Source organism: Balaenoptera ricei, chromosome 1 (assembly GCF_028023285.1).
Source record: "Balaenoptera ricei isolate mBalRic1 chromosome 1, mBalRic1.hap2, whole genome shotgun sequence".
Lineage (NCBI taxonomy): Eukaryota > Metazoa > Chordata > Mammalia > Artiodactyla > Balaenopteridae > Balaenoptera > Balaenoptera ricei.
In genome coordinates this window covers 64489348-64516008 of record NC_082639.1, presented here as the reverse complement: position 1 = coordinate 64516008, position 26661 = coordinate 64489348, and the positions used below count along the sequence as shown (strand labels likewise).

General features: G+C 35.4%; 1 protein-coding gene across 1 annotated transcript in view; it reads right to left on the bottom strand.

The window, feature by feature from the left end:
- TNNI3K (TNNI3 interacting kinase) overlaps positions 1-26661 on the bottom strand; it is a 311246-nt gene that overhangs the window by 264721 nt on the left and 19864 nt on the right. Inside the window, exons 5-6 of the mRNA XM_059924452.1 lie at positions 18875-18960; positions 17649-17746 (exon numbers count right to left, since the gene is read on the bottom strand). Of these exons, the coding sequence (XP_059780435.1) occupies positions 17649-17746; positions 18875-18960 (184 nt within the window). The remainder of the gene's footprint in view (positions 1-17648; positions 17747-18874; positions 18961-26661) is intronic.

Sequence of the window (26661 nt, the reverse complement as noted above, 5' to 3'; positions counted from 1 at the left end):
GTGCGGAGGGCAAAGCGGTCAGATTCCTGCAGAGAGGATCTGTGCCGAGTAGCACTCACCAGCCCGAGAGGCTTGTCTGCTCACTCGCCAGGGCGGGCGGGGGCTGGGAGCTGAGGCTCGGGCTTCGGAGGTCAGATCCCAGGGAGAGGACTGGGGTTGGCTGCATGAACACAGCCTGAAGGGGCTAGTGCGTCACAGCTAGCCGGTAGTGTGGCTGGGAAAAAGTCTGGAACTGCCGAATAAGCAATAGACTTTTTCTTGCCTCTTTGTTTCAGGGTGTGCAAGGAGAGGGGATTAAGAGCACCGTTTAAAGGAGCTCTAGAGATGGGCGGAAGCATCGGCTATCAGTGCGGACCCCAGAGACAGGCATGAGATGCTTAGGCTGCTGCTGCAGCCACCAAGATGCCTGTGTGCAAGCACAGGTCACTATCCACACCTCCCCTCCTGGGATCCTATGCAGCCTGCCACTGCCAGGGTCCCTTGATCCAGGGACAACTTCCCGGGGAGAATGCATGGTGCACCTCAGGCTGGTGCAACATCACGCCAGCCTCTGCCACCACAGGCTCACCCTGCACTCTGTACCCCACCCTCCCCCCGGCCTGAGTGACCCAGAGCCCCCTAATCAGCTGCTCCTTTAACCCCATCCTGTCTGAGCGGGAACAGATGCCCTCAGGCCACCTACACACAGAGGTGGGTTCAAATCCAAGGCTGAACCCCAGGAACTGTGTGAACAAAGAAGAGAAAGGGAAATTTCTCCCAGCAGCCTCAGGAGCAGCGGATTAAATTTCCACAATCAACTTGATGTACCCTGTACCTGTGGAATACCTGAACAGACAACGAATCATCCTAAAATTGAGGCAATGGACTTTGTGTGACTTTGTCTGTATAGCTTTGCTTTTACCATTTGTCCTAGGGTTCTGTCTGTCTGTGTTTTTTTGTTTGTTTTTTTTTAAGTATAGTTTTTTTAGTGCTTGTTATCATTGGTGGAATTGTTTTTTGGTTTGGTTGCTCTCTTCTTTCTTTCTTTTTTTTTTATTACTTTTCAATTTTTTTTACTTTTAATAATATCTTAATATTTTACTTTAATAACTTTATTTTATATTATTTTTTTTCTTTCTTCTTTTCTTTTTTTCTCCCTTTGCTTCTGAGCCGTGTGGCTGACAGGGTTTTGGTGCTCCGGCCGGCTGTCAGACCTATGCCTCTGAGGTGGAAGAGCCAAGTTCAGTACATTTGTCCACCAGAGACCACCCAGGTCCACATAATATCAAACGGTGAAAGTTCTCCCAGAGATCTCCATCTCAACGCTAAGACCCAGCTCCACTCAATGACCAGCAAGCTACAGTGCTAGAACCCCTATACCAAACAACTAGCAACACAGGAACACCAACACACCCATTAGCAGAGAGGCTGCTTAAAATCATAATAAGGTCACAGACACTCCAAAACATACCACTGGATGCGGTCCTGCCCACCAGAAAGACAAGATCCAGCCTCATCCACCAGAACACAGGCACCAGTCCCCTCCACCAGGAAGCCTACACAACCCACTGAACCAACCTTAGTGACTGGGGGCAGACGCCAAAAACAACGGGAACTACAAACCTGCAGCATGCGAAAAGGAGACCACAAACACAGTAAGTTAAGCAAAATGAGAAGACAGAGAAACACACAGCAGATGAAGAAGCATGGCAAAAACCCACCAGACAAAACAAATGAAGAGGAAATAGGCAATCTACCTGAAAAAGAATTCAGAGTAATGACAGTAAAGATGATCCAAAATCTGGAAATAGAAGGGAGAAAATACAAGAAACGTTTAACAAGTATTTAGAAGAACTAAAGAGCAAACAAACAATGATGAACAACACAATAAATGAAATTAAAAAATTTCTAGAAGGAATCAGTAGCAGAATAACTGAGGCAGAAGAACGGATAAGTGACCTGGAAGATAAAATAATGGAAACTACTGCAGAGCAGAATAAAGAAAAAAGAAGGAAAAGAATTGAGGACAGTCTCAGAGACCTCTGGGACAACAATAAATGCACCAACATTCGAATTATAGGGGTACCAGAAGAAGAAGAGAAAAAGAAAGGGACTGAGAAAATATTTGAAGAGATTATACTTGAAAACTTCCCTAATATTGGAAAAAATAGTCAATCAAGTCCAGGAAGCCCAGAGAGTCCCATACGGGATAAACCCAAGAAGAAACATGCCAAGACACATATTAATCAAGCTATCAAAAAGTAAATACAAAGAAAAAATATTAAAAGCAGCAAAGGAAAAACAACAAATAACATACAAGGGAATCTCCATACGGTTAACAGCTGATCTTTCAGCAGAAACTCTGCAAGCCAGAAGGGACTGGCAGGACATATTTAAAGTGATGAAAGGGAAAAACCTACAACCAAGGTTACTCTACCCAGCAAGGATCTCATTCAGATTTGAAGGAGAAATCAAAACCTTTACAGACAAGCAAAAGTTAAGAGAATTCAGCACCACCAAACCAGCTTTACAACAAATGCTAAAGGAACTTCTCTATGCAAGAAACACAAGAGAAGGAAAAGACCTACAATAACAAACCCAAAACAATTTAGAAAATGGTAATATGAACATACATATCGATAACTACCATAAATGTAAATGGATTAAATGCTCCAGCCAAAAGACATAGACTGGCTGAATGGATACAAAAACAAGACCCATAAATATGCTGTTTAGAAGAGACCCACTTCAGACCTGGGACACATACGACTGAAAGTGACGGGATGGAAAAAGGTACTCCATGCAAATGGAAATCAAAAGAAAGCTGGAGGGGCTTCCCTGGTGGCGCAGTGGTTAAGAATCCGCCTGCCAATGCAGGGGACACGGGTTTGAGCCCTGGTCTGGGAAGATCCCACATGCCACGGAGCAACTGGGCCCGTGAGCCACAACTACTGAGCCTGAGCGTCTGGAGCCTCTGCTCCACAACAAGAGAGGCCGCGATAGTGAGAGGCCCGCGCACCGCGATGAAGAGTGGCCCCCACTCGCCGCAACTGGAGAAAGCCCTCACACAGAAACGAAGACCCAACACAGCCAAAAATAAAAATAATAAATAAATAATAAATAAAAAATTAAAAAAAAAAAAAAAAGAAAGCTGGAGTAGCAGTTCTCATATCAGACAAAATAGACGTTAAAGACTATTACAAAAGACAAAGAAGGACACTATGCAATGATCAAAGGATCAATCCAAGAAGAAGATATAACAATTGTAAATATTTATGCACCCAACATAGGAGCACCTCAATACATAAGGCAAATGTTAACAGCCATAAAAGGGGAAATAGACAGTAACATAATCATAGTAGGGGACTTTAACACCCCACTTTCACCAATGGACAGATCATCCAAAATGAAAATAAATAAGGAAACACAAGCTTTAAATCATACATTAAACAAGATGGACTTCATTGATATTTATAGCAGATTCCATCCAAAAACAACAGAACACACTTTCTTCTCAAGTGCTCATGGAACATTCTCCAGGATAGATCATATCTTGGGTCACAAATCAAGCCTTGGTAAATTTAAGAAAATTGAAATCGTATCAAGTATCTTTTCCAACCACAATGCTACGAGACTAGAAATCAATTATAGGAAAAAATCTGTAAAAAATACAAACACATGGAGGCTAAACAATACACTACTAAATAACCGAGAGATCACTGAAGATATCAAAGAGGAAATAAAAAAAAAACATAGAAACAACTGACAGTGAAAACATGATGACCCAAAACCTATGGGATGCAGAAAAGCAGTTCTAAGAGGGAAGTTTACAGCAATACAATCCTACCTCAAGAAGCAAGATGCATTTCAAATAAACAACCTAATATTACACCTAAAGAAATTAGAGAAAGAAAAACAAAACAACCCCAAAGTTAGCAGAAGGAAAGAAGTCATAAAGATCAGATCAGAAATAAATGAAAAAGAAATGAAGAAAACGAGAGCAAAAATCAATAAAACTAAGCACTGGTTCTTTGAGAATATAAACAAAATTGATAAACCATTAGCCAGACTCATCAAGAAAAAAAGGGAGAAGGCTCAAATCAATAGAATTAGAAATGAAAAAGGAGAAGTAACCACTGACACTGCAGAAATACAAAGGATCATGAGAGATTACTACAAGCAACTCTATGCCAATAAAATGGACAACCTGGAAGAAATGGACAAATTCTTTAAAAAGCACAATGTTCCAAGACTGAACCAGGAAGAAATAGAAAATATAAACAGGCCAATTACAAGCACTGAAATTGAGACTGTGATTAAAAATCTTCCAACAAACAAAAGCCCAGGACCAGATGGCTTCACAGGCAAATTCTATCAAACATTTAGAGAAGAGCTAACACCTATCCTTCTCACACTCTTCCAAAATACAGCAGAGGGAGGAACACTCCCAAACTCATTCTATGAGGCCACAATCACCCTGATACTGAAACAAGACAAAGATGCTACAAAGATAGAATACTACAGGCCAGTATCACTGATGAACACAGATGCAAAAATCCCCAACAAAATACTAGCAAACAGAATCCAACAGCACATTAAAAGGATCATACACCATAATCAAGTGGGGTTTATCCCAGGAATGCAAGGATTCTTCAGTATATGCAAATCAATCAACGTGATACACCATATTAACAAATTGAAGGAGAAAAACCATAAGATAATATCAGTAGATGCAGAAAAAGCTTTCGACAAAATTCAACACCCATTTATGATAAAAAACCTTCTAGAAAGTAGGCATAGAGGGAATTTACCTCAAAATAATAAAGGTCATATATGACAAACCCACAGCCAACATCGTTCTCAATTGTGAAAAACTGAAACCATTTCCTCTAAGATCAGGAACAAGACAAGGTTGTCCACTCTCACCACTATTATTCAACATAGTTTTGGAAGTTTTAGCCACAGCAATCAGAGAAGAAAAAGAAATAAACGGAATCCAAATTGGAAAAGAAGAAGTAAAACTGTCACTGTTTGCAGATGACATGATATTATACATAGAGAATCCTAAGGATGCTACCAGAAAACTACTAGAGCAAATCAATGAATTTTGTAAAGTAGCAGGATACAAAATTAATGCACAGAAATCTCTTGCGTTCCTATATACTAATGATGAAAAATCTGAAAGAGAAATTAAGGAAACACTCTCATTTACCACTGCAACAAGAAGAATAAAATACCTAGGCATAAACCTACCTAGGGAGACACAAGACCTGTTTCCAGAAAACTATAAGACTCTGATGAAAGAAATTAAAGATGATACAAACAGATGGAGAGATATACCATGTTCTTGGATTGGAAGAATCAACATTGTGAAAATGACTATACTAACCAAAGCAATCTACAGATTCATTGCAATCCCTATCAAACTACCACTGGCATTTTTCACAGAACTAGAACAAAAAATTTCACAATTTGTATGGAAACACAAAAGACCCCGAATAGCCAAAGCAATCTTGAGAAAGAAAAATGGAGCTGGAGGAATCAGGCTCCCTAACTTCAGACTATACTACAAAGATACAGTAATCAAGACAGTATGGTACTGACACAGAAACAGAAATATAGATCAGTGGAATAGGATAGAAAGCCCAGAGATAAACCCATGCACATATGGTCACCTTATCTTTGATAAACCAGGCAAGAATATACAATGGAGAAAAGACAGCCTCTTCAATAAGTGGTGTTGGGAAAACCGGACAGCTACATGTAAAAGAATGAAATTAGAACACTCCCTAACACCATACACAAAAATAAACTCAGAATGGATTAAAGACCTAAATGTAAGGCCAGACACTATAAAACCCTTAAAGGAAATCATAGGCAGAACACTCCATGACGTAAATCACAGCAAGATCCTTTTGACCCACCTCCTAGAGAAATGGAAATAAAAACAAACAAAAATAAACAAATGGGACCTAATGAAACTTAAAAGCTTTTGCACAGCAAAGGAAACCATAAACAAGACGAAAAGACAACGCTCAGAATGGGAGACAATATTTGTAAATGAAGCAACTGACAAAGGATTAATCTCCAAAATTTACAAGCAGCTCATGCAGCTCAATATCAAAAATACAAACAACCCAATCTAAAAATGGGCAGAAGACCTAAATAGACATTTCTCCAAAGAAGATATAGAGATTGCCAACAAACACATGAAAGAATGCTCAACATCACTAATCATTAGAGAAATGCAAATCAAAACTACAATGAGGTATCACCTCACACCAATCAGAATGGCCATCATCAAAATATCTAGAAACAATAAATGCTGGAGAGGGTGTGGAGAAAAGGGAACCCTCTTGCACTGTTTGTGGGAATGTAAATTGATACAGCCACTATGGAGAACATTATGGTGGTTCCGTTAAAAACTAAAAATAGAACTACCCTATGAACCAGCAATCCCACTACTGGGGATTGCTGAGAAAACCATAATTGAAAAAGACGCATGCACCCCAATGTTAATTGCAGCACAACCTACAATAGCTAGGACATGGAAGCAACCTAAGTGTCCATCGACAGATGAATGGATAAAGAAGATGTGGCACATATATACAATGGAATATTACTCAGCCATAAAAAGAAATGAAACTGAGTTATTTGTGGTGTGGTGGATGGACCTAGAGTCTGCCATACAGAGTGAAGCAAATCAGAAAGAGAAACAAATACCGTATGCTAACACCTATATATGGAATCTAAAAAAAAAAAATGGTTCTGAAGAACCTAGGGGCAGGACAGGAGTAAAGCCACAGATGTAGAGAATGGACTTGAGGACACACAAGGGGAAACGGTAAGCTGGGACGAAGTGAGAGACTGACATGGACATATATACACTACCAAATGTAAAATAGATAGCTAGTGGGAAGCAGCCACATAGCATAGGGAGATCAGCTCAGTGCTTTGTGATATCCTAGAGGAGTGGGATAGGGAGGGTGGGAGGGAGACGCAAGAGGGAGGAGATATGGGGATATATGTATATGTATAGGTGTTTCACTTTGTTATAAAGCAGAAACTAACACACCTTTGTAAAGCAATTATACTCCAATAAAGATATTAAAAAAATTAAAAGAAATTAAAAATGCAGGGCTTCCCTGGTGGCGCAGTGGTTGAGAGTCTGCCTGCCGGTGCGGGGGACACGGGTTCGAGCCCTGGTCTGGGAGGATCCCGCATGCCGCGGAGCGGCTGAGTCCGTGAGCCACAATTACTGAGCCTGCGCGTCTGGAGCCTGTGCTCCGCAACAAGAGAGGCCGCGATGGTGAGGGGCCCGCACACCGCGATGAAGAGTGGTCCCCACTTGCCGCAACTAGAGAAAGCCCTCGCACAGAAACGAAGACTCAACACAGTCATAAATAAATAAATAAATAAATAAAAGAACGTGAATTTCTAAAAAAAAAAGAAAAGAGGTTACACTTAAAAAAAAAATGCAATATGTCAATTTCTTTCTTTTTTTTTTTTTTTGGTAACAGCTTTAATGAGATATAACACACAGACACAATTACACCCTTTAAAATGTACGATTCAATGGTTTTTTAGTATATTCACAGAGTTATGCAGCCATCACCACAATAATGAATTTTAGGACATTTTCATCAACCCCGAAAGGAACGGTGTACCTTTAGCTACTGCGTCTCAATTCTCCTCAGCTGTAGGCAACGACTAATCTACTTTCTTTTTCTATAGATTTACCTATACTGGACGTTTCCCAGTATTTCTCGGATTGGACGTATTTCTGAATTGGACTAAATTGTTTTTTGTAATATCTTATCCAACTCTGATATTTTAATGCTCCCTGAAGTGTCCCATCAAGCTGCAAGGCAGAACCAAACTTGCTTTGGAAAGAAGACTGAGTTTCTGAGTGTGAAAATAGAAACATATAAATAAATATTTTAATAATGTTCCTACCTAAGCAGTTTTTTCTTCATAAACCTAATTAACCCAACATAGCAATTGTTATAGCCTGTTTGTGCTTGTAAAGAAAAAAGTAACATAAGCAGTTTTGTAGTCTTCAAGAACATTAAGGTTTCTTCTAGGACAAAGAACTATGCAGGGCTTCAGTATGAAATATATTTAGTTCCAGGTATAAAAATTTAATGGACTAAAGTTGCTTCATGTGTCATAGACATTGCCAATGAAAGGATCCATTAATCAGTGTAAAAATAACTGCTCACACCTACATGCCTCTTGTTGAAATAATTCTGAATTTATCTTCACAAAAGATATCAATGATTAAAAACTTCAGTGTGGTGGAAATACTTGACTTTGCTTGAAATTTTGAAAAAAAGAAAGAAAAAAGAGAAGGAACACACTCTTAGACTGAGTACATGTACTCTTACTAGGGTAATATCTCCAAATTTGCTTTTGCCCTATTTTTTTCTCATCACCTCTGCTGACCCTTTTCCAGCTTCCCATAATCACTTTCTTCCTGTGGGCTGCTTCCAATTGGCCTTTGAGTGTGCTTGTCTTCTCTTTCAATAATATAGATATGATTTAACAGGGAGGAGCTAATCAGAATCTCTGGGAATTTGGGAGAATGCAAATACATGCTGTTTGAAAAAGCAAATTGAATATTATAATTCCTTTAATTTGCTTTCACTTATATTTTATTTTTTAATTAAAAAAATTTTAACAGACTGTGAATTTTTATGTTTATCCAAAGAGTCAAGACCTTAAAAAGACTCAAAAACACTATCGTAGAAATCTTTCCATGATCCTACCACTTATCAAGACACTGCCCAATCTTGCCTTTTGAAGGAGCAATCAATATTCATTGCCTCCTTTTTCCTAATGCCATTTATTTTCAATCCATTTTCATACTTTCTACTCCCACAAATCCACTAAAATATCCCTTACAGAGATATCTGACAATTTCCTAATTTCCAATTCTAATGACCAAAATAGGAGACTATTTTGTTCAATGTCAACATAATTCTTCCTCCTTTGAAGTACTTTTCTTTTTCCCAGTCACCACAGAATTATAACTTTATTTATGCAACACATATATTGATGAATATATACCAGGAATTGTTCTAAGTGCTCAAATAAGATAATAAGCAGTTTAGATCCAGTCCCTGCCTTTGTAGCGCTCATAATTCCTATCAGAGGTTACAAACAGGCCTCAAAGGGAAATGATGTACATGGTTTGTACTGTATATGTGTACATGTATTTAAAACTAAAATTTGTGAATTAATGGCCAACAAACAAGTATCAGGAAACTTGATATAATTTCTGATTCTCTGAAATTTGGGACAATACTGGGCTTACATTCCTATATGGCAACGACGAACTGGACCTGAATATTGACTGCTCCCTTCACATAGGGCATAAATTCTCTAACTTGCCATAGTGTCCACCACTTTTTGTATCTCAGAAACATTGAGTCTATTAGTTCCCATTTAACTTTGCTGTATTATCTAACACCTTCATTTATTTATGTTAACTGCCTCATTCCTGAAAGCATGTGAGATTGTGACCCCCTAATCTAGAGGAAGATGAAGAGAAGTAACCAGGAAATGAAATATAGCATTATTCACAGTGTGATAAGGTGCTAAGAGAGTACATGGTATGTAATCCAAACCTGGGGGGTGGGGTCAGGGAATCCTCTTCAAGAAACAGTGCTGTCCAAAATAAGAACTGAAGGATACATTAACATTTTTAGTTATCATCCCACTATCTTTTCATTGAGAACATGTTCATTTAGAAGATTATGAAGTATTTGGTTACTAAGAAGAAATGTGAGTATAAAAAAAAAAATCCATCTTAAAGATTGCTTTAATTTGTGGGTATAAATGTTCCCTAGTTCCTTAAAGTATGGATCAAGTCAGTGTTTAAAAGTAGCAATTTAACTGGAAGTTAAGTATGCAAAAAGTGCTTTGGGTCCTGTATTTAGGACAGTTTAAAAAAATCTCTCAACTTTGCAATCAAACACATATGCTATGGAAAAAAAAATATATGAGGACAAAAGATACAGTGGTTTCCAGTCTATGAATCATCAGGACTAGAAAACAGAGTTTTCGGATAGGCATGGTTGTGTAGCAATAAGAACCTAGGTCTAGTGACCCAGACAGAAATAGGCTTGAATTAAATTTTTCCCTCCTTCCTTGTCCTTCCCCTTTGTAATAAATATATAAAATAATTCTTCTGAATGACTGGAATGAGATCTTGCTAGAAATCTACAGGATGGAATAAGTGACCATTCAATATCTGCTTTTATCCTGTGAAATGCTAAAAAGAATTTGACTAATCAAAATGCTACTTGTTATTCACAAAGAAATTTCATCAAGTGGTTTGTCTGTGTATGTGAGGTTAAATTAGATGGTCTAATAAACTTTTGTTCATTAACATTCTTATTTAAAATCTTTGAAACTATATAAATCTCAATTTTTTCCCCAAAGTCTTGCATTTCATTTTAGGAGTACAATCTAGATACCATCTAAAGAAGTATGCCCCAAAGTGGAATGAAAATGTGACAGAAGTCTTGTAAGGAAATATTCGTTAAAGTGCAAGAAGAAAATACTAGAAATTCTGCTTATGTTTATTTATATATAAAGATAATAAAATTTTACTAATATTTAACATGAAAATTTACACTGGTGGTCTCAGTTCATGTATCAGTTTGTCATGTGTTACATACAGTACCCAAAGTATAAGAAATAAATACTTGGAATTCCAAATAGAGAGAAGTTGAGAGTTGCCTGCATTTAATATATGAGTTTTAGCATTTAGTATATGAGGATGCATTATAGCTATTTGAGCCAAATTCAGTGGATTTATAGATTTTAATATCTTATTTTAACTGGATTGATCCTTAAAAAAATGGCATATTATCTTCAAAAAATTCCTGTGATGAAACTGTAGATCAAATACATATTATTAACATAAGAAGAAAAGGAAAATGGCAGAGCTGCGTTTTTCATGCTACTTACCTGAGCTTTGTATAAGCTAAATTTCCAGGTAAAATTAATGGCAGTCTAATTATCTTTGAATATAAATTTGTCAAAATATTTTGATATTATCAAAAATGATATTTGAAGTATGAATTTACATCCACAAATTTTAACACTGTCTGCCAAAGAGTTTACTTTGCCTTGAGCTATTTACTGGTGATTTTTATTCATGATTATAATTTATGAACAATTATATGCATTTTGAGGTACTAATTTTATATGGCGTATGATAAAAAATGTTTGGAGCCCATTGATCTAAGTATAGACTTCATTTCTTTAATATCTAGTATTAGGTATTCTCATCTCTTCAGAATGCAATAATCCAGAGGACATGGTTCTTTTCTTTTTATTTTTCTGTGTAAAATGGCTGACACATTAGGTCTCTATTAAATGTTTGTTGAAATAGAAGTTCAACAACAATAATTAGCTTTTATTAAGTATTTACTATGTGCTAATATTTTGCTGCATGTCATACTGCATATGGTTTGTCCTTTTTAAAACTGTAAACCACCCAATGAAATAGGTAATTCTGTTTGCTCCATTTCAGAGAGACAGTGGGAGAGAGTAACTTGCCTAAAGATGAACACTATTAAGTCTCAGAACTGAGATATGAACATGAATAGTGTAGCTTTTAAGCTAACAGTATTTATTAAGGTACATTATTATATCAATATCAAGTATTATTTGTACTAATGTTTGGGTACTCATTAATTTCTCAAGAGTATTTAACAAGGATCTTTTACAGGTCCTATACACTGAGGAATCAGAATGAAAAAGACTCACTATCAAATTTGAATTTTACAGTCCAACATATGAAATATAGAAATAAACAAATAATTACAAGTGCTGTACTAAAAAAGAATGTGAATGTGTAACTGAAACCCAAAAGATAGTACAGTAAAATCTGAGAGTTCAAGAAAGCTCAAGAAGGCTCAATTTACCTTGGTTTTAAATAAATAATATTTTCCTATCAGGAAAATAAATTAAAAGGTATTTAAGCAGAAGAAATAACAAGAATAAAAACACTGAAGTATGAAAGTGCTTAATCTAAAGAATGGAGTAATCTAGAATAGTGCTTTTCAAACTTTAGCCCACAAACCTGCTTTCTGGGATTTAAAAAAAAAAAGCACATTCTGGTTGAATAGGGAGTGAGATTCTTCATTCCTAAAAATCTCTCATTTGAGGCAGATGCAGCTGATTCTCTGGCCACAATTTGAGTTGCAAGACTTGAACTGTGATCCTCAACATGGAGCCTTAGACTGCTTGCATCAAACCTGCCTTGACTATTTGCTAAAATATTTATATTCTCAGCCTATCCTAGATGTATCAAATTAGACTGGTGTGAGATGGAGAGGGAAATATTCATTTTAAACCTGTAGTTACCATATGATTCTCATGCACATTAAATTTGAAAACCATTAGGTTTGGAAGTTCAGAGACTGCACAAAAAGAGTGTGGAAAGTAAATTCAGCAAAACTGTGAACTAAGGGATCTTGAATATCTAATTTAGGAGTTTGAATTTTATTAGACAGGCAATGGGTGACCATAGAAAGTTTTAAATGAACATTGACATTGTAGATTTGTGTCTTATGCAGATCACTTTAGAAGCAATCTAAAAATATATGGGATCATGACAGGATAACTTGTATGGATTTTCCCCACTGACAAGTAAAATCTATAAAGTGGAACAAAATATATGACACAACTGTTCTCAATGAAGAACATGAAGAAAGAACTGTGATCTTGGGAGAAGGGAAAGATACAAAGTAAGCCCCCACAGTATTCCATGATTGCCCTAGCCTTCTGCCTGAGAAAACAAACTCAACACCTTTAAGGGAAGATGACATAATGAAGATTTCCTGTAACAAATAATACATAATGTCTAACATGCAATAAAAATTGATAAGTAAAGAAACCAGAAAATGTAACATGTAGTCAAAAGGAAAAGCATTCAATAGAACAAACACTAAGGTAATCCAGATGTTAGAAACAACAGATAAGGCACTTAAAGCAGTCACTAATGATAGGTTCAAGAATTTAAATGAAAATATGGAAAAATAAATGAACAGATGAGTAATCAGAGCAGAGAATTTGAAATTATATTTTAACACTAAGTGGAAATTCTGGAACTGAAAAATACATTTGAAATGAATAAGTCTTAGCAGATTAGAATCAGATGGGAGATGGCAGACAAATGGTGTTGAAACTGAATTCAAATAAACAGAAATAATAAAATTTTGAAAACAGAAAGGGGATAGAAAAAACTGAACAGAGACTTGGTAATCTCTGGAAGATTATCAAACAATCTAACATACATATTTGAAAAAATAATGGTCAAAATTTCTGAATTTGATGAAAACAAATTTACAGATTTAAGAAACTCAATGTTCAAAAAGCATTGTGCACAGGAAATCATATACAGGATTATTATAACCAATCTGCTGAAAACCAAGGATATTTTCTCTTCTCTTATTTTCTTTAAAAGATATTAATGCTTAACAGAAAAATTCTAACAAAGTATTGGAGATTATACATGTATAGATGTAAGGTATACGGTAACAACAGTATAAAGAATAAAGATTGAGTGGAACTATACCACTGGAAGGGTCTTACATTTAAAGTGAAGTAGGCCAATATTAACAGAAAGTACCTGTGATATGTTAAGGATCCATAGTGTAATCACTAGAGTCATCAGTTAAAAAATAATGCATAGTACTTCTTTTCTCTTTAAATGACATTGTTAAGAAAATGAAAAGGCAAGCCATAGAGTGGGAGAAATTTTTTCCAAAATATATATCCAATGAAGAATCTGTATGCAGAATATATAAAAGTCTGTTACAATTCAGGAAAACAATAAACCAAATTTAAAAATGGGAAAAAGGGTTCAACAGACACTATACCAAAAAAAATTTAGTGACAAGCAAATGAAAATTTATTCAATTTCATTAGTCACTGGGGAAATTCAAAATATTCATAATGAGATATGAATACACATCTAATAGAATGGCTAAGATAAAATATACTGACCATACGAAGTGTTGGCAAAGATGTGGAACAACTACAATTCTAATACATTACTGATGGGATGGAAAATGATGTAGCTAGTTCGGTAAGGAGTTTGGCATTTTCTTATTAAAATTAAAAATGCACTTATGATATGACCCAGCAATTTCACTCCTAGATATTGCCCAAGAGAAATAAAAACAGTTCAAAGATTTGTACAAGAACGTTAATAACAAATTTATTTATAATAGTCAAAATCTAAAAACAACCATCAACAAATCCTTCAACAGATGGATAGTTAAATAAACTGTGGTATATCCTTATAAGGGAATACAACTTTCCAATAAAAGAAATGAATTACTAAACACACAACAACAGCATTATGATAAGTGGGAGAAACCATATATAAAAGAAAACAAACTGAATAGATTGCATTCATATAAAATTCTAGAAAGGGGAAAACTATAGGGATAGAAAAGACATCAGTGGTTTCCAGAGGTCAGGTGACATGGAGGAGGGAACCAATTGCATAAAGGTATGAACTTTTGTGTATGATAGAAAAGTGTTATATCATGATAACAATGATGGTACATGAATATATACATTTTCAAAAGTCATCAACTTGTACACTTAAAATTGTGAATTTTGGGCTTCCCTGGTGGCGCAGTGGTTGAGAATCTGCCTGCCAATGCAGGGGACACGGGTTCGAGCCCTGGTCTGGGAAGATCCCCCATGCCGCGGAGCAACTGGGCCCGTGAGCCACAACTACTGAGCCTGCGCGTCTGGAGCCTGTGCTCCACAGCAAGAGAGGCCGCGATAGTGAGAGGCCCACGCACCGCGATGAAGAGTGGCTCCCGCTTGCCACGACTAGAGAAAGCCCTCGCACAGAAACGAAGACCCAACACAGCCAAAAATAAATATAAATAAATAAATAAAATTTAAAAAAAATTGTGAATTTTATTGTGTATAAATTATACCTCAATAAATCTGACCCTTAAAAAAACCCAACCAAACAAACAAAAACAAAGCAAAACAACAACAACAACAAAAGTATGAGACCTAACTATCTACATGGAATTTAAAAGCTAAACTTCTGCTCTGTTTTTACTAATGAAAGCAGAGATGCCCTCATTTGTGAAAAATACTCAGGTCTGAGGCAGGCCCAGCATTCGGGGGTGTGTAATTGAATGTGGCCAATAAAACGATTTGAAAATCACATTATTCATTTTGTGAGCATTAATAATAAAATAAAGTTCAATTGCAATATTTCTAAAAATCCAAAGAACTGTATAAAAATAATTGTTCTGTATGCATCAAAAATACTAAGATCAAGAAAGGCAAGGAAAGGCAGAGAAACTCCTTCAGTTTAAAGGAGACTACAGACACAAGAAAACTAAAAATATATGATTCTGGATTGAATGCTAAACAACACAAAAATAAATAGCTATAAATGACAGTATTGGGATAACTGACCACATTTGCATTTTGAGTATAGATTAGATAAGGAGCATAGTATCAATGTCACATTTTCTGATTTTGATAATTGTACTGTGATTATGTAAGTGAATTTCCTTTTTCTTAGGAAATAAAGATAGAAGTATTTAGTAGCTATAGGGAATGTTGTCTTTAATTTCCTTTCAAATGATTCTGAAAAAAAATAGAGTGATGATGGAGATGGGACAAAATATAAACAATTAATAAATCTGGATAAAGTGTATATAGGAGTTTCTTGTAATAGTCTGGAAATTATTTTGTTTAAAATAATACTAAAATAAGAATTAAAATATATGGGGAAGAGAATCACAGCCCAAAATTAATCAGATGCCTACTGCAGTAGTCCAGGGAAGGTATAATTAGAACTAGATTTAATACAATAGTAGTATGAAAAAAAAAAATACAATAGTAGTATGAATGGCTACTTTATATTGTTTCTGTGTTTAAAGTGGAATGGTAAATTTAATTTGTTTTTATCTTTGTTAAGAAATAAGTAATCATGCATTCTGTTATGGCCTCTTAAGAATCTTTGCCTACCTTGTGTCCTAAGATTCTAAATTTGTTTAAATTTGTTATAAAAAAGTTATAGTCCATATATACTTCTGTAAAATATAAGAAAACAGAATAACTAGAGCAAAGAGAACTCTAAAAATGGAAATTTAGGTTTGATAAACAGAGGTGGAAGAACTGTATTTTCTTAAGATTGTAGCCCTAGATCATTCAGAACCCATTTGTGTGGCTGTGTCATGCTAAGTCTTGGGAAAATGAACTAATACAGAAAGAGTCTTCCTGACAGTCAAATTCAGAATTCATGGTTTCACAATACTGCCTTGACCATCCACCACCAGCTTCCTATTCCTTGAAGCTCTTCTACTTTCACCTCCTGCCATTTAGCAGAAAAGCTGGCATCAGACTCTATTTCCTACACCCTGAACTCAGTCTCCATTCAAGTTTTGTAGGATGATTAGTAGGTATTAAAGACAGTTCAGCACTTACTGACACTTTTTCCCAGAAGGAATCGGGCAAATTGACTAGGCATTGATGGGTCCTGAAAAATGATGAGTATTAGAGCATTTGCATGACGAATCACAGGAATATGTGAATGTGAATCATGGGAAAATATGGCTCTCTTCCCCCACAGAGATAAACTCTCTAAAGGTTGGGGGAGGGTTGCAGAGCAAAGTGAAAGTGATCCAGATACGAGCAAATGGCTGTCCTCAGCCCCCGCCTCTGCCACCACCACACCTGCACATACAAAACTGAAATAAAATCCTGTCACAGACTCACATGACATTGAGAAAGAACAAAGTATTTTGCAATATAACAGTAAGACTCAACTGTACTTGATTCTAATCATTATCCTAACATTTACTGGATAACCAACTTTAATCTTTAATTTTCTTTTCAGTAAAATAAGGACTAATATGAAACTCACCAAGTTATTTTAATGATAGAAGAAATAATGTATATAAAACCTAGTGTGATATTTAGCTCGTAATAAGTACAGAGTAAGTTGAAACTTACTACAATCAGAAAATGAACATTTATATTTAATTTATATGTTACATAAATTCATATTTATTACAATCTCAAGGATCTGCCCCAACACTGAGTATCCCAGCCTTTCCAATCCACTTTTATATTTACTTTATGATCAGGTACTGAGATTATGTTGGAACCAAGGATTAATGTAAGGAAAAAAACAACTGAAGCAAAAGTAGGAGAAATAAAAGAAAGAAACTAAAGAGAACCCTAGAGGTATATTTTTATTAAGGAAAACATGCAGAAAAATGCAGCTTCAATGTGCTTCTTTCATCCTCAAATGCAACCTCATCTTCTGCACAGAGGCAGCTTGGTCTCCTTGTAAGGAGCTCTGGCAAGAGAATCAGATTGCCAGGTCTTAAATTCTGGCTAACCACTAGCTAACCATGTAACCCTGGAGATAATAATAGTATTCATTCTCAGGGTTCTTGTGAAAATTAAATGAGATAAACATGGAAAGCAATAAAAAAGAATGTGTTTTGATGATATCTGCTCAACAAAGAGTTAACTAAAAGTTTATCCAGTAATGTAATTCTGTGGTCACTCTGCATATTTTCCATGATCACTAATTTGCAAAAAAAAAAAGCCTACAGATACACATCATCCTTGGTTCTAATACAAAACTTTTGTACCTTATAAACTGCCAAATGCAAGGCTGTAAATCCATTTCTTGTCAGTCGAGATGGGCGGAGGCCTTTTAACATAAGCGTTCTAATATGTGACTTGTTGCCTTAGAGAAAAAATGAAAAAAGTTAAACTGTGGGGATAGACTAAGTGACTTAAAAATCTCTCTTTAACTTAATGATAAATATCACACTGATGTATGAAAATGTCAGACTGCTGTTCTGGAGGCCATTTTTAAAGTTTTCTGTTAATTGACAGCCTTACTTAGTAGTGAACATTCCTACTACATTTATAAAACTTTGTATCAGTGCTGTATATTTTAATGCATTAAAATATACATTTTATTTTGGTGCTTTGGTTACATTTTTTATTTGGTGCTCTCCTCATCATGTTTTAAAACATAAAAACATGAAAAAATTCACCCTAGTAAACTATTTGTGAAAAAGCTTAGATAGAAATCTAGCTGTGCAGGATTCGTCAGAACATCATTAGCAATGGAGATTATTTAGATCAGAGAAATCTGGAGAAAATGACTAAGGTTGGGAAGGTGTGTTTAAATTTGGGAAGAAGATCTGTTAAGTAGGGTCTGTTTGGGAGGAGTGGTTAAGGGATATGTTTAGTGTCAATACTATACATTAGTGTTCTTTTAAAAACTGAGTTCAAAGGATACTAGTTTGGATTAACAAAAAACTATTCATTCACTAATTCAGTAAATTTACTGAGTACCTACTATAAGCCAGGCACCATCCTAGGTGCTTGGGGTATATTAATGAACCAAACATAACAAGATATGAGCGAAATTAAACTCTTAGTCTTCACTTTGATCAATCTTCACTTTGGGATTTTATCTTTGGCATTTATTACCTTCCACATATCTTACTACAGACTGTGAAGCAATTGCTTGATGATATTTTGGGAAATGCTTTAAGTGCTTCTGAATTTAACCTAATCCGTGACTGGCGTGCCCAATACTGAAACATACTTTTTTTTTCCCCCCAAGCTAACTTGATTCAAGGTAGGAGCACAATAAAACTTAAATTCAGAGCTAAATCAATTGTAATATCTGCCTGGTAGTTAGTTACTTCTTCAGCTAAAGGTTATCAGGGTTCTAGGGGCAAAGCAAAAGAGAAAATTGGGTATGAATAGAATTCTCTTGCTGACTATTAAGCAGTTCAAATCACTGACCATATATTCATATAGCCAGCTTATAAAGTATTGAGTTCCAAGCACTCACCTCCACAAATGCAACATAAATGAAGTAGAGACAGACCATTTTCTGTGCGGTAATTTAAATTGACTTTACTGAAGGCATCATCAGAACTGAAAAAAAATATTTTACAGATGATTACAAATTTCAGCTTTTAGTTTATCATTTTTCATTTGAAAAATTATAATAGGGAATCCTGTTACTACAAATTCAGAAACATATCTTTTCTAGGATTCTATTGTACCTAGAGAAAAGAATTTTGAGTATACCTCTAGATGAATAATAACTAAAATTGTGAGAAAATAATATTAAAAGTTTGAGACACCAAGTTTAAATTAAAGACTATCATACAAGTTCTATGTTCTACATATAATTTGAACTTTTCAGGGCACCTTAATGAATTAAAATTTGTGTATAAGTAGAAAACACAGGTATTTGAAAATAAACCCATTTCTCTCACAATCAAAACCTTATATAATATTTACGGAGAAATTCAAGAAATTCTCTCCAAAAAGAAAAAAAAACCAAAAAGGTAGCATTTGATAAGAGACTGGAGAAAGGAATACAGTCCCAATGTATTACAAATTCTGCCTGAAGCAAAGTTTCCTTGTACTCTGGCTGGGTCAGATTTCACAGATAAAGAAGGTCTAAACTCTGATAAGGTACTATGATACAGTCCCAGGTGAGAAGAGAAGTAGTGTTAGTGATTCAATTAATGAAATCCTTGCCTTTGAACAAAGACCATTGCCCCAGGAGGGCCCTAGAGAGCCCTAGGTAGCCTTTGAAAAAAATGTAAAGCTAAAATTCTCGACCTCTTGAGGTCACTGGTACTCCCAGGACATTTTTCAGTAGAAATGAGATCATATCTTTGGCCTCCCAGGTTAATTTCAAGCTGCCTCCTGCCTATTTAAATCTCCAGCAGCTTTAGTGAGATAGCAAAGTCTTTGGTGAATGAGCCTTCCATATCATTTGTAAAGTACTTACACTTGAAAGGTACTATAAATTCAGAACATTATCATCAAGGCACCTAGTTAAGAACTTCAAAAGCTACTGAAATTTTAAAACAGAAAAAGAAAAGGTGCTATTCTCCAGGGTGCTGCTAAAAAGAGAAGCCTCTAATTCCAGGGATTTTGAAGGATTTCACTGAAATGCTTTAATTAGAAATGGCAAGTCCAGTGGTTTGTTTTCACAGACATGGGAATATTGCAGAACTTTCTCACCCTCTTCACTTTCTTGCTTTCCATGTTCAACTTCCCAGTAGCAAAGTCCACAGACATGGTTACTCACATTGAGAAATATACCTCAACTTGCTTTGGAATGCCACACGTTGAAGTACAATGAACACCAAATCATTTTTACAAATGTTGCTAATATAATATAGCAAGGAGCCCAGGATTTCAGGAAAAATAGTTAAGAGTTTAACTCACTTCTATCTGCATCTTCCTCAGCTCAATGAAAAATGCAAACAAACAAAAAAATCTGATGAAAATACCACTATTTAAAATGTCTACCAAAGGAGCCTAATTGTAAATGGTATAGCTATTTCATGGTATGAACAGAAACTTTACCAAATAATATGGTTCTTGGAAATATGTGGCCTTTGCCTGAGCCAGACATCTAAATTCTCAAAGCCAGGTGTATTATAGATGTCTTGGAGAAATTCAACTGGTAGGTACTACTAAACAAAGTGCACTCAGCAGCCCAACTTGGAAATGCATTCACAGAGGTCTTCTCCATGGTTATGATTTCAAATAGTACAGGTTTTCTGAAGAGCTGAACTCTGCTTTTAAAGCTAGGTAGATTGGATTTCTCTCTTAAAGTTTATAGGAAATTAGTGTCCATAAATAAAAAGGAAAAGAAAACTGTTTCTTTACTAGAAAACTAGCAATTGAAGATGTTGATTGACAGTGATTCAGAAGCTCTGAGCTGCTTTGGCTTTTCTTCCTTGGTCCTTCCATTATCTAGCAAATGAAACACAATAAGAACACAAGACAGAAAACAAAGTATTGGAGTGGGGCAGGAGAGGGAAGCTTTCTGTTAAATGTAAAGAACTATACAACCTTCAGCCTAAGAGAAAAAGAGAGAAGGAAGTATTGACACTTTCTTTTGAGCTAACTATAACAAACCGAATGGCAAATACTGAAAGAAGATAAAGCTTGAGAGCTCCTCTGTAGCAATAAACCCTTGAGAAAAATTAGTTTTTCAATGTGTATCTTTAATATTATACAGCAATACCTACCATGTTGTGATGTTTTAAAAGTGGAAAAAATCATTTCAGCAGTGTAGGTACTTCTTAAATCTTGGGCCTTGTATTCACACCAGGACTGAAATCCTATCCTGTTCCTGTCTTTAAGTAGTGCTTTTTTTTTTTTCTTTTTCTCCAATTTGGGCAAGTTATTTAACCTCCTCAAGTTTCACTTTCTTCAGTTATAAAATTATTAAAATGATTCATATGACATTGTGTTGTGAAGAAAAATGAAATCAAGTGCTTACTATAGTACTTGGTACATGATACATTATCATTACTATTTTTAGCAAGTTTACTGTGAATGTACAACTTTCCTTTTGTAGTCTAAGTCTTGAGAGAACTTTAGCACAATTTTCAAACCAAGTTTGACCTTCTTTGACCTCTCACATTTCACAACCTGTAAAATTTCCCTATTTTGACCAAGTTCACTGTTGTGACACCTAGCACCTATCAGTGATTCAGAGCAACTACTAGAATCACAGTTTTGTAATACAAGTCCAGCAGCATCATTACTATGGGGAAGGCATTTTCAGCACTGGAGATATTAAAAGAACAACAAAATCAAAGGAAAAAAAGGTTGTGCTGAAAATCATTTTATTGAGAAGGTAGACTCAATTGCTTTCTTTTTCCAAGTTCTAACTTTGATGATATATTCAATCAGTCTGGCACAACACCTACTGAACACCCAACTGTGTGCACCACCTGTGTTCTTAATGCTCATTTCAGGTTGTTTTCAACAGTCTACTTGATAGGAACTATTCACTAATTCCTGGATCGTTTAAGTGCGTCAGTCTTGGGAACACACACAATAGAGAGAATCCTGCAATTGACCTTAGCATTAGTCCTGATCTCTAATGCTCCAAGCAGGTTTGCAAAGAAAGTAAACACTGAATAAACAGAAAAATAAGGTGATAAAGTCCATTGCTTTATTTAAAAACAAAAACAATAAATGAATGTATATTGTTTACATAAATAAGACTGAAAGTATGAATTATATTAGAGACTTTTTATTCAACAATCATTCTTTAACTTACTGAATTTTACACTAGATTTGACCATTCATAAGTAAATCAGTACACAGTCCTAAATAGCTCCTTGTCAAAACTGAGCTGTAGTCTCTTCTATTTTCCTCTTGAATTCTATTTTCCCTGAACTCATGCAACTTCTATTAATGCCAACAAAATGAATAAACAGAGAATAGACTCCCATAGTGTTTGGCAGTTAAGTGCAATTTTAACAGTAAAATTTTTATCTTAACTTTAATAACTGGAATGTAATTTTTTTTTAATGAGAGTTACTTTGGGGCTATACTTGAATCCTAATTCTAACTTCCTGTTAACTTCTAGTCAAATGTTCCTGTCAAATGTTTGATACATGCAATTAAAATATTCAAGATTTTAAAGCAATCATTCCTAGGGGAGGTATTTTCTCTTCTTTTGCCTCTTCTAAAGGAACTGTATGTGTCAAATTCACTGCCAATTGAGCATCACTTATGTATTCTAATATCCTAAGCTCAATTGATTTTTTAATTTTCCCTTACATTTTTTATCACCTGCCATGCCATACTGTAACTTAACATATCCTAATGAGTTCACAGTGCTTGCTGGTGCATGAATGAAGTTCCTAATTAAAATGAAGTCACTATATGAATATATTTCTAATAGTAAATTCTGTCCTTCATCATTAAAAATGGTAGTTTTGGGCACAAAGGTTACTTTCTTTCTTGTAGCATAATGAACTCTTTTCTTAGCCTTTACCTTTTATCCAGAAAAGTATGCAGTTTTGTGATCCAATTAAACTTCTCATGACCTCATCCTTTCAAGAAGATATCTGACATGTTCACAAATGGAAACTTATTAAAATGTAACATTTGAACACTTGGCCAAAGCCAAAATATTCAGATAGGTAGATACATTTCTTAAATTAATTCATTGGCTGAAATATAGGTAAAGGCCAAGAAAGTAGAAAGAAGGTAAAAAATTTGTTATGGATCATCTAGTTTCCAAAATTGATAATTTAGGTTTCAAATGGCTGGTTGTAACTTCTTGCGCAGTTCTTGATGGCTGCTGCTGATTTCCCCCCAAACAATAAAAACAGAAGAATCATCAATAAGATCTGTTCCCAAGATATATCTCCAAGAAATATCCAGAAACATATTTGTCCAGTATCTTCCAGATCAAATCTGCAAGCTAACAATATGAAGCATATTCATTCTTTCATTCATACAATAAACAATTATTGAGATACAGTGGCAGGGTAAGAATAATTAAGGATGATAAAACTGGTACAATAATAATTATTATATCATAGGGTTATTGTGAGGTTTAAATGGGTGAGATCCTGTAAGACTTTTATAAATACTAGCTGCTATAATAACTATTTTTACTAAAGCACTGATATTATTTTAACTTTTTTATTGTTTTGCTTTGCATTTAAGAAGGGGGATAGGAAAGTGAAAAGGAAGATGGAGGCAGTATGGGATAGGAGGGAAGAATAGAGGAAGGATAAAAGGGGGAGAGATAGTGAGAACAAGTGACGTACTAAGCTAGAGAGAAAGAGACAGAGACAGGGACAGAAAGAGTGTTTGAGATCAGGCTGCTTCAACGTTTTTTACAAGATATTCCTGTAAAACTATTACTTAGCTAGTTTTACCTAGACAAGCAAGAAAAGAAATAGAGAGGTAGACAGTCTTGGGACAATGTGAATTCTCTGCTTTTTGGTTTGAGGTCTTTTTGTTGTTGTTTTCTGTTTCATTGCTAATTAACACAATGCACTTATCAAACATACCAAATAATCCTTTCACTCAATTTTATTTTTTTTAAGATGGAATTTACTCCCTCAATACTCTACTTAGCACCTTGATAGAGAATTTCACTCTCCTTTGGTAAGGTCAGTCTGTGATGTTTCTGGAGCTATTTATTTTATAATAGCTAATTTTCATAATTGGTTATAGTTCTGAAAAAGTAGGTTTTTGGAAGATATTTCATTTGGAGCATAAGTATGGTGGACTGCAGCTGGGCCCAGAGGAACTTTTCAGGGATAAGCAGGAAGGTACATCTCAGAAAACCTCCTTCGTTTTTTTTCTTTTTCAATTCTTCTAAATATTGCAACTGCTTTCCCATGGAACAGAGCATCCTCTTGACTATTCTTATTTATTAAACCTAATCAATTTCAAAGTGAGATATTAGCATTATTGACCAAGGTATATCTACTCAATGCCAAAATGAGATTAAAAATGAGAAAAAATAGGGTTTTTCTGATTATGTTGAAAAGTCATAGCACTGAAAAATTATAACTTCTTTGGAATCTCTTCATAGACATATTACAGATTAAGCACATTAAAAGTAGGCTCGACAATGAAATCAGAAAAACATAGTTCTGAAATTTCTAAAGATTTAAAAACATTGAAACAAAATAATTTAATTGGAAGCCTTTTAAAAGTTGCACGTGGAGACCCATCATGTAAGTGGTTTTCAAAGATCATGTAAGGGTCCGTGTATCACCAAGGTGTGGGAGTGGGAGTGTAAAATGTATTCTTCCACTCCCACATGCAGGGACAGTTCTAGTACACAGGACATAGCAAACTTGTAGAGTGGCATGGGGTAGGTGAAAAGTTTTCAAAGATAATTCTTATCCATACTTCTTTCCCCTTCCTAGTTTGAGAACTAAGATCATGAAGATCATACATTTTGAAGTGAAGTACAGATGGGTGGAATCCCTGTACAACTGTACAAGTTGTGTAACCTGGCTCAAGCCAGCTTAATTTGATTAGCCTTATTTTCTTCAGGTATAAAATGGCAAGCGCAATACCTACTCCAGAAGGATGTGAACATAAACAATGACGATTAGTTTTTAGCTAACATTTTTGAGTGTATATCATGTGCCAGTCACCGAGCTCAAAGCACCTTACATATATACATTTACAATTACATGAGCTAATGCATATTAAAATACCTAGTAGCATGCCTGGCATATGGTAAGCACTAAGTTGTTAATTTGTTTTCCTTTCAAGTGCTATCCAAATAGCTATTACAAATACATACAAATATAAATAAAGCTAAGTAGACAAAGAAGCTGCCTTTAGTGAGCACATATACTAGTGGTTAGACAGACCTGTAAAATGAATAAAGACAACACCAGGCAGTAAGTGCTATTATACTGATAAACATAAACATCAGAGAGAGCAAAGAGGAGGAAATAACCACACAATGTACTCCAGTGTACCACTTCTGTCTTTCCTTCTTCTGCCTTCTCTATTTCCTCATTTTTTTCCAGTCTCTCCTCTATTATCTCAACAAATGTTCAAAATTATGAGTGAATTCAACTTTATTGTGGAAGATGAGGGAACATTCAATTTCCATTCCTCTTCTTTCCCATAGCAAGCTCTTTTTTCAAAGCTGCTATAAATTGGCATAAGCAAGATAATGGTTTAGTTCTTTTTGTCTTTTTTAAGTTTAGTATTTATATTGCTCTGTACTATATTGTGGGTGAAAGCTATACCAGGAGATTGTGTATTTGAGGTGACATAAGTCTTGCTTTATGATGTAGAAAATCTCTTTTAATGAATGGAATTAGTATCTACCATGAATGCTATAAAGAAACTTGTCAACAAATGAAAACAACCAAAAAAGCTGCAAAAAAATAAAAACCCAGGCAAATCTATGTTTACACTAGTGATCTATGACTCTAGTATTAAATGCTTCTTTTTAGGCACCTTATACAGTTTTCCTTTTATCTACATGTTTAGAGGAAGCCTGATGTCAAGCAGCATTACACAGTTGTCCTTCACAGAAGTATTTCTTACATCGCATACAGCATGAATAAAGATGAGAAAGAAAGATTCTAAGATTTAACACCTAAAATGTCCTAGATACTCGATTAAATGTGATCTCATACAATATTATGTTTAAACTTCCCAACTACTCTTAAAATTTTGGTGTGTAAGCCAATGAATAAGACAATTTATATTCTCAATACTCCATTCTTTTCTTTCCTTGTCATCCATCATTTTATTCTAGAGAAAAGAAAATCCTGAGAACTCTACCCTAGGCAGGATTGACTTTCTTTCCCACGATGCTATCTGCCTTGATGGAAGCAGACAAAGCAGAGTACTCCGGTTCTGTTTGTTTGTTTGTTTGCTCCCTTGACTCTCTGTAGACCATACTAGTTGCCTGCTTTCTGTTTTCATATTCCTCATCGCTTCACCCATACCACCTCAGACAGAGTTCTCAGTGCAACTTAGGTATCTTTCTAGAAGTGTAGTTTTCTAACTTTAGCTGAAGGATCATTTTTAGCATGCAAAAGTATTACCTGGGGAGCTTGTTAAAAATTCAGGTCTCTGGAAATCATCCCCAGAGATTCTAATTCATTTGATATGGGGTAGAATCATGGAATCTAAAATTTTTGCAAGAACTGCTGGCTATTTTACTGCAGGAGGTCCTTAGCCCTTGGAGAAACATGATTCTAGGCTGTGGGTAATCCTCTCCTCAGCCACATTATTATCACTTCTGGCTAATGGGACATTTGTGTAGGTTCTTTGATGGCTTCAGCACCAGGCTACCAGTCT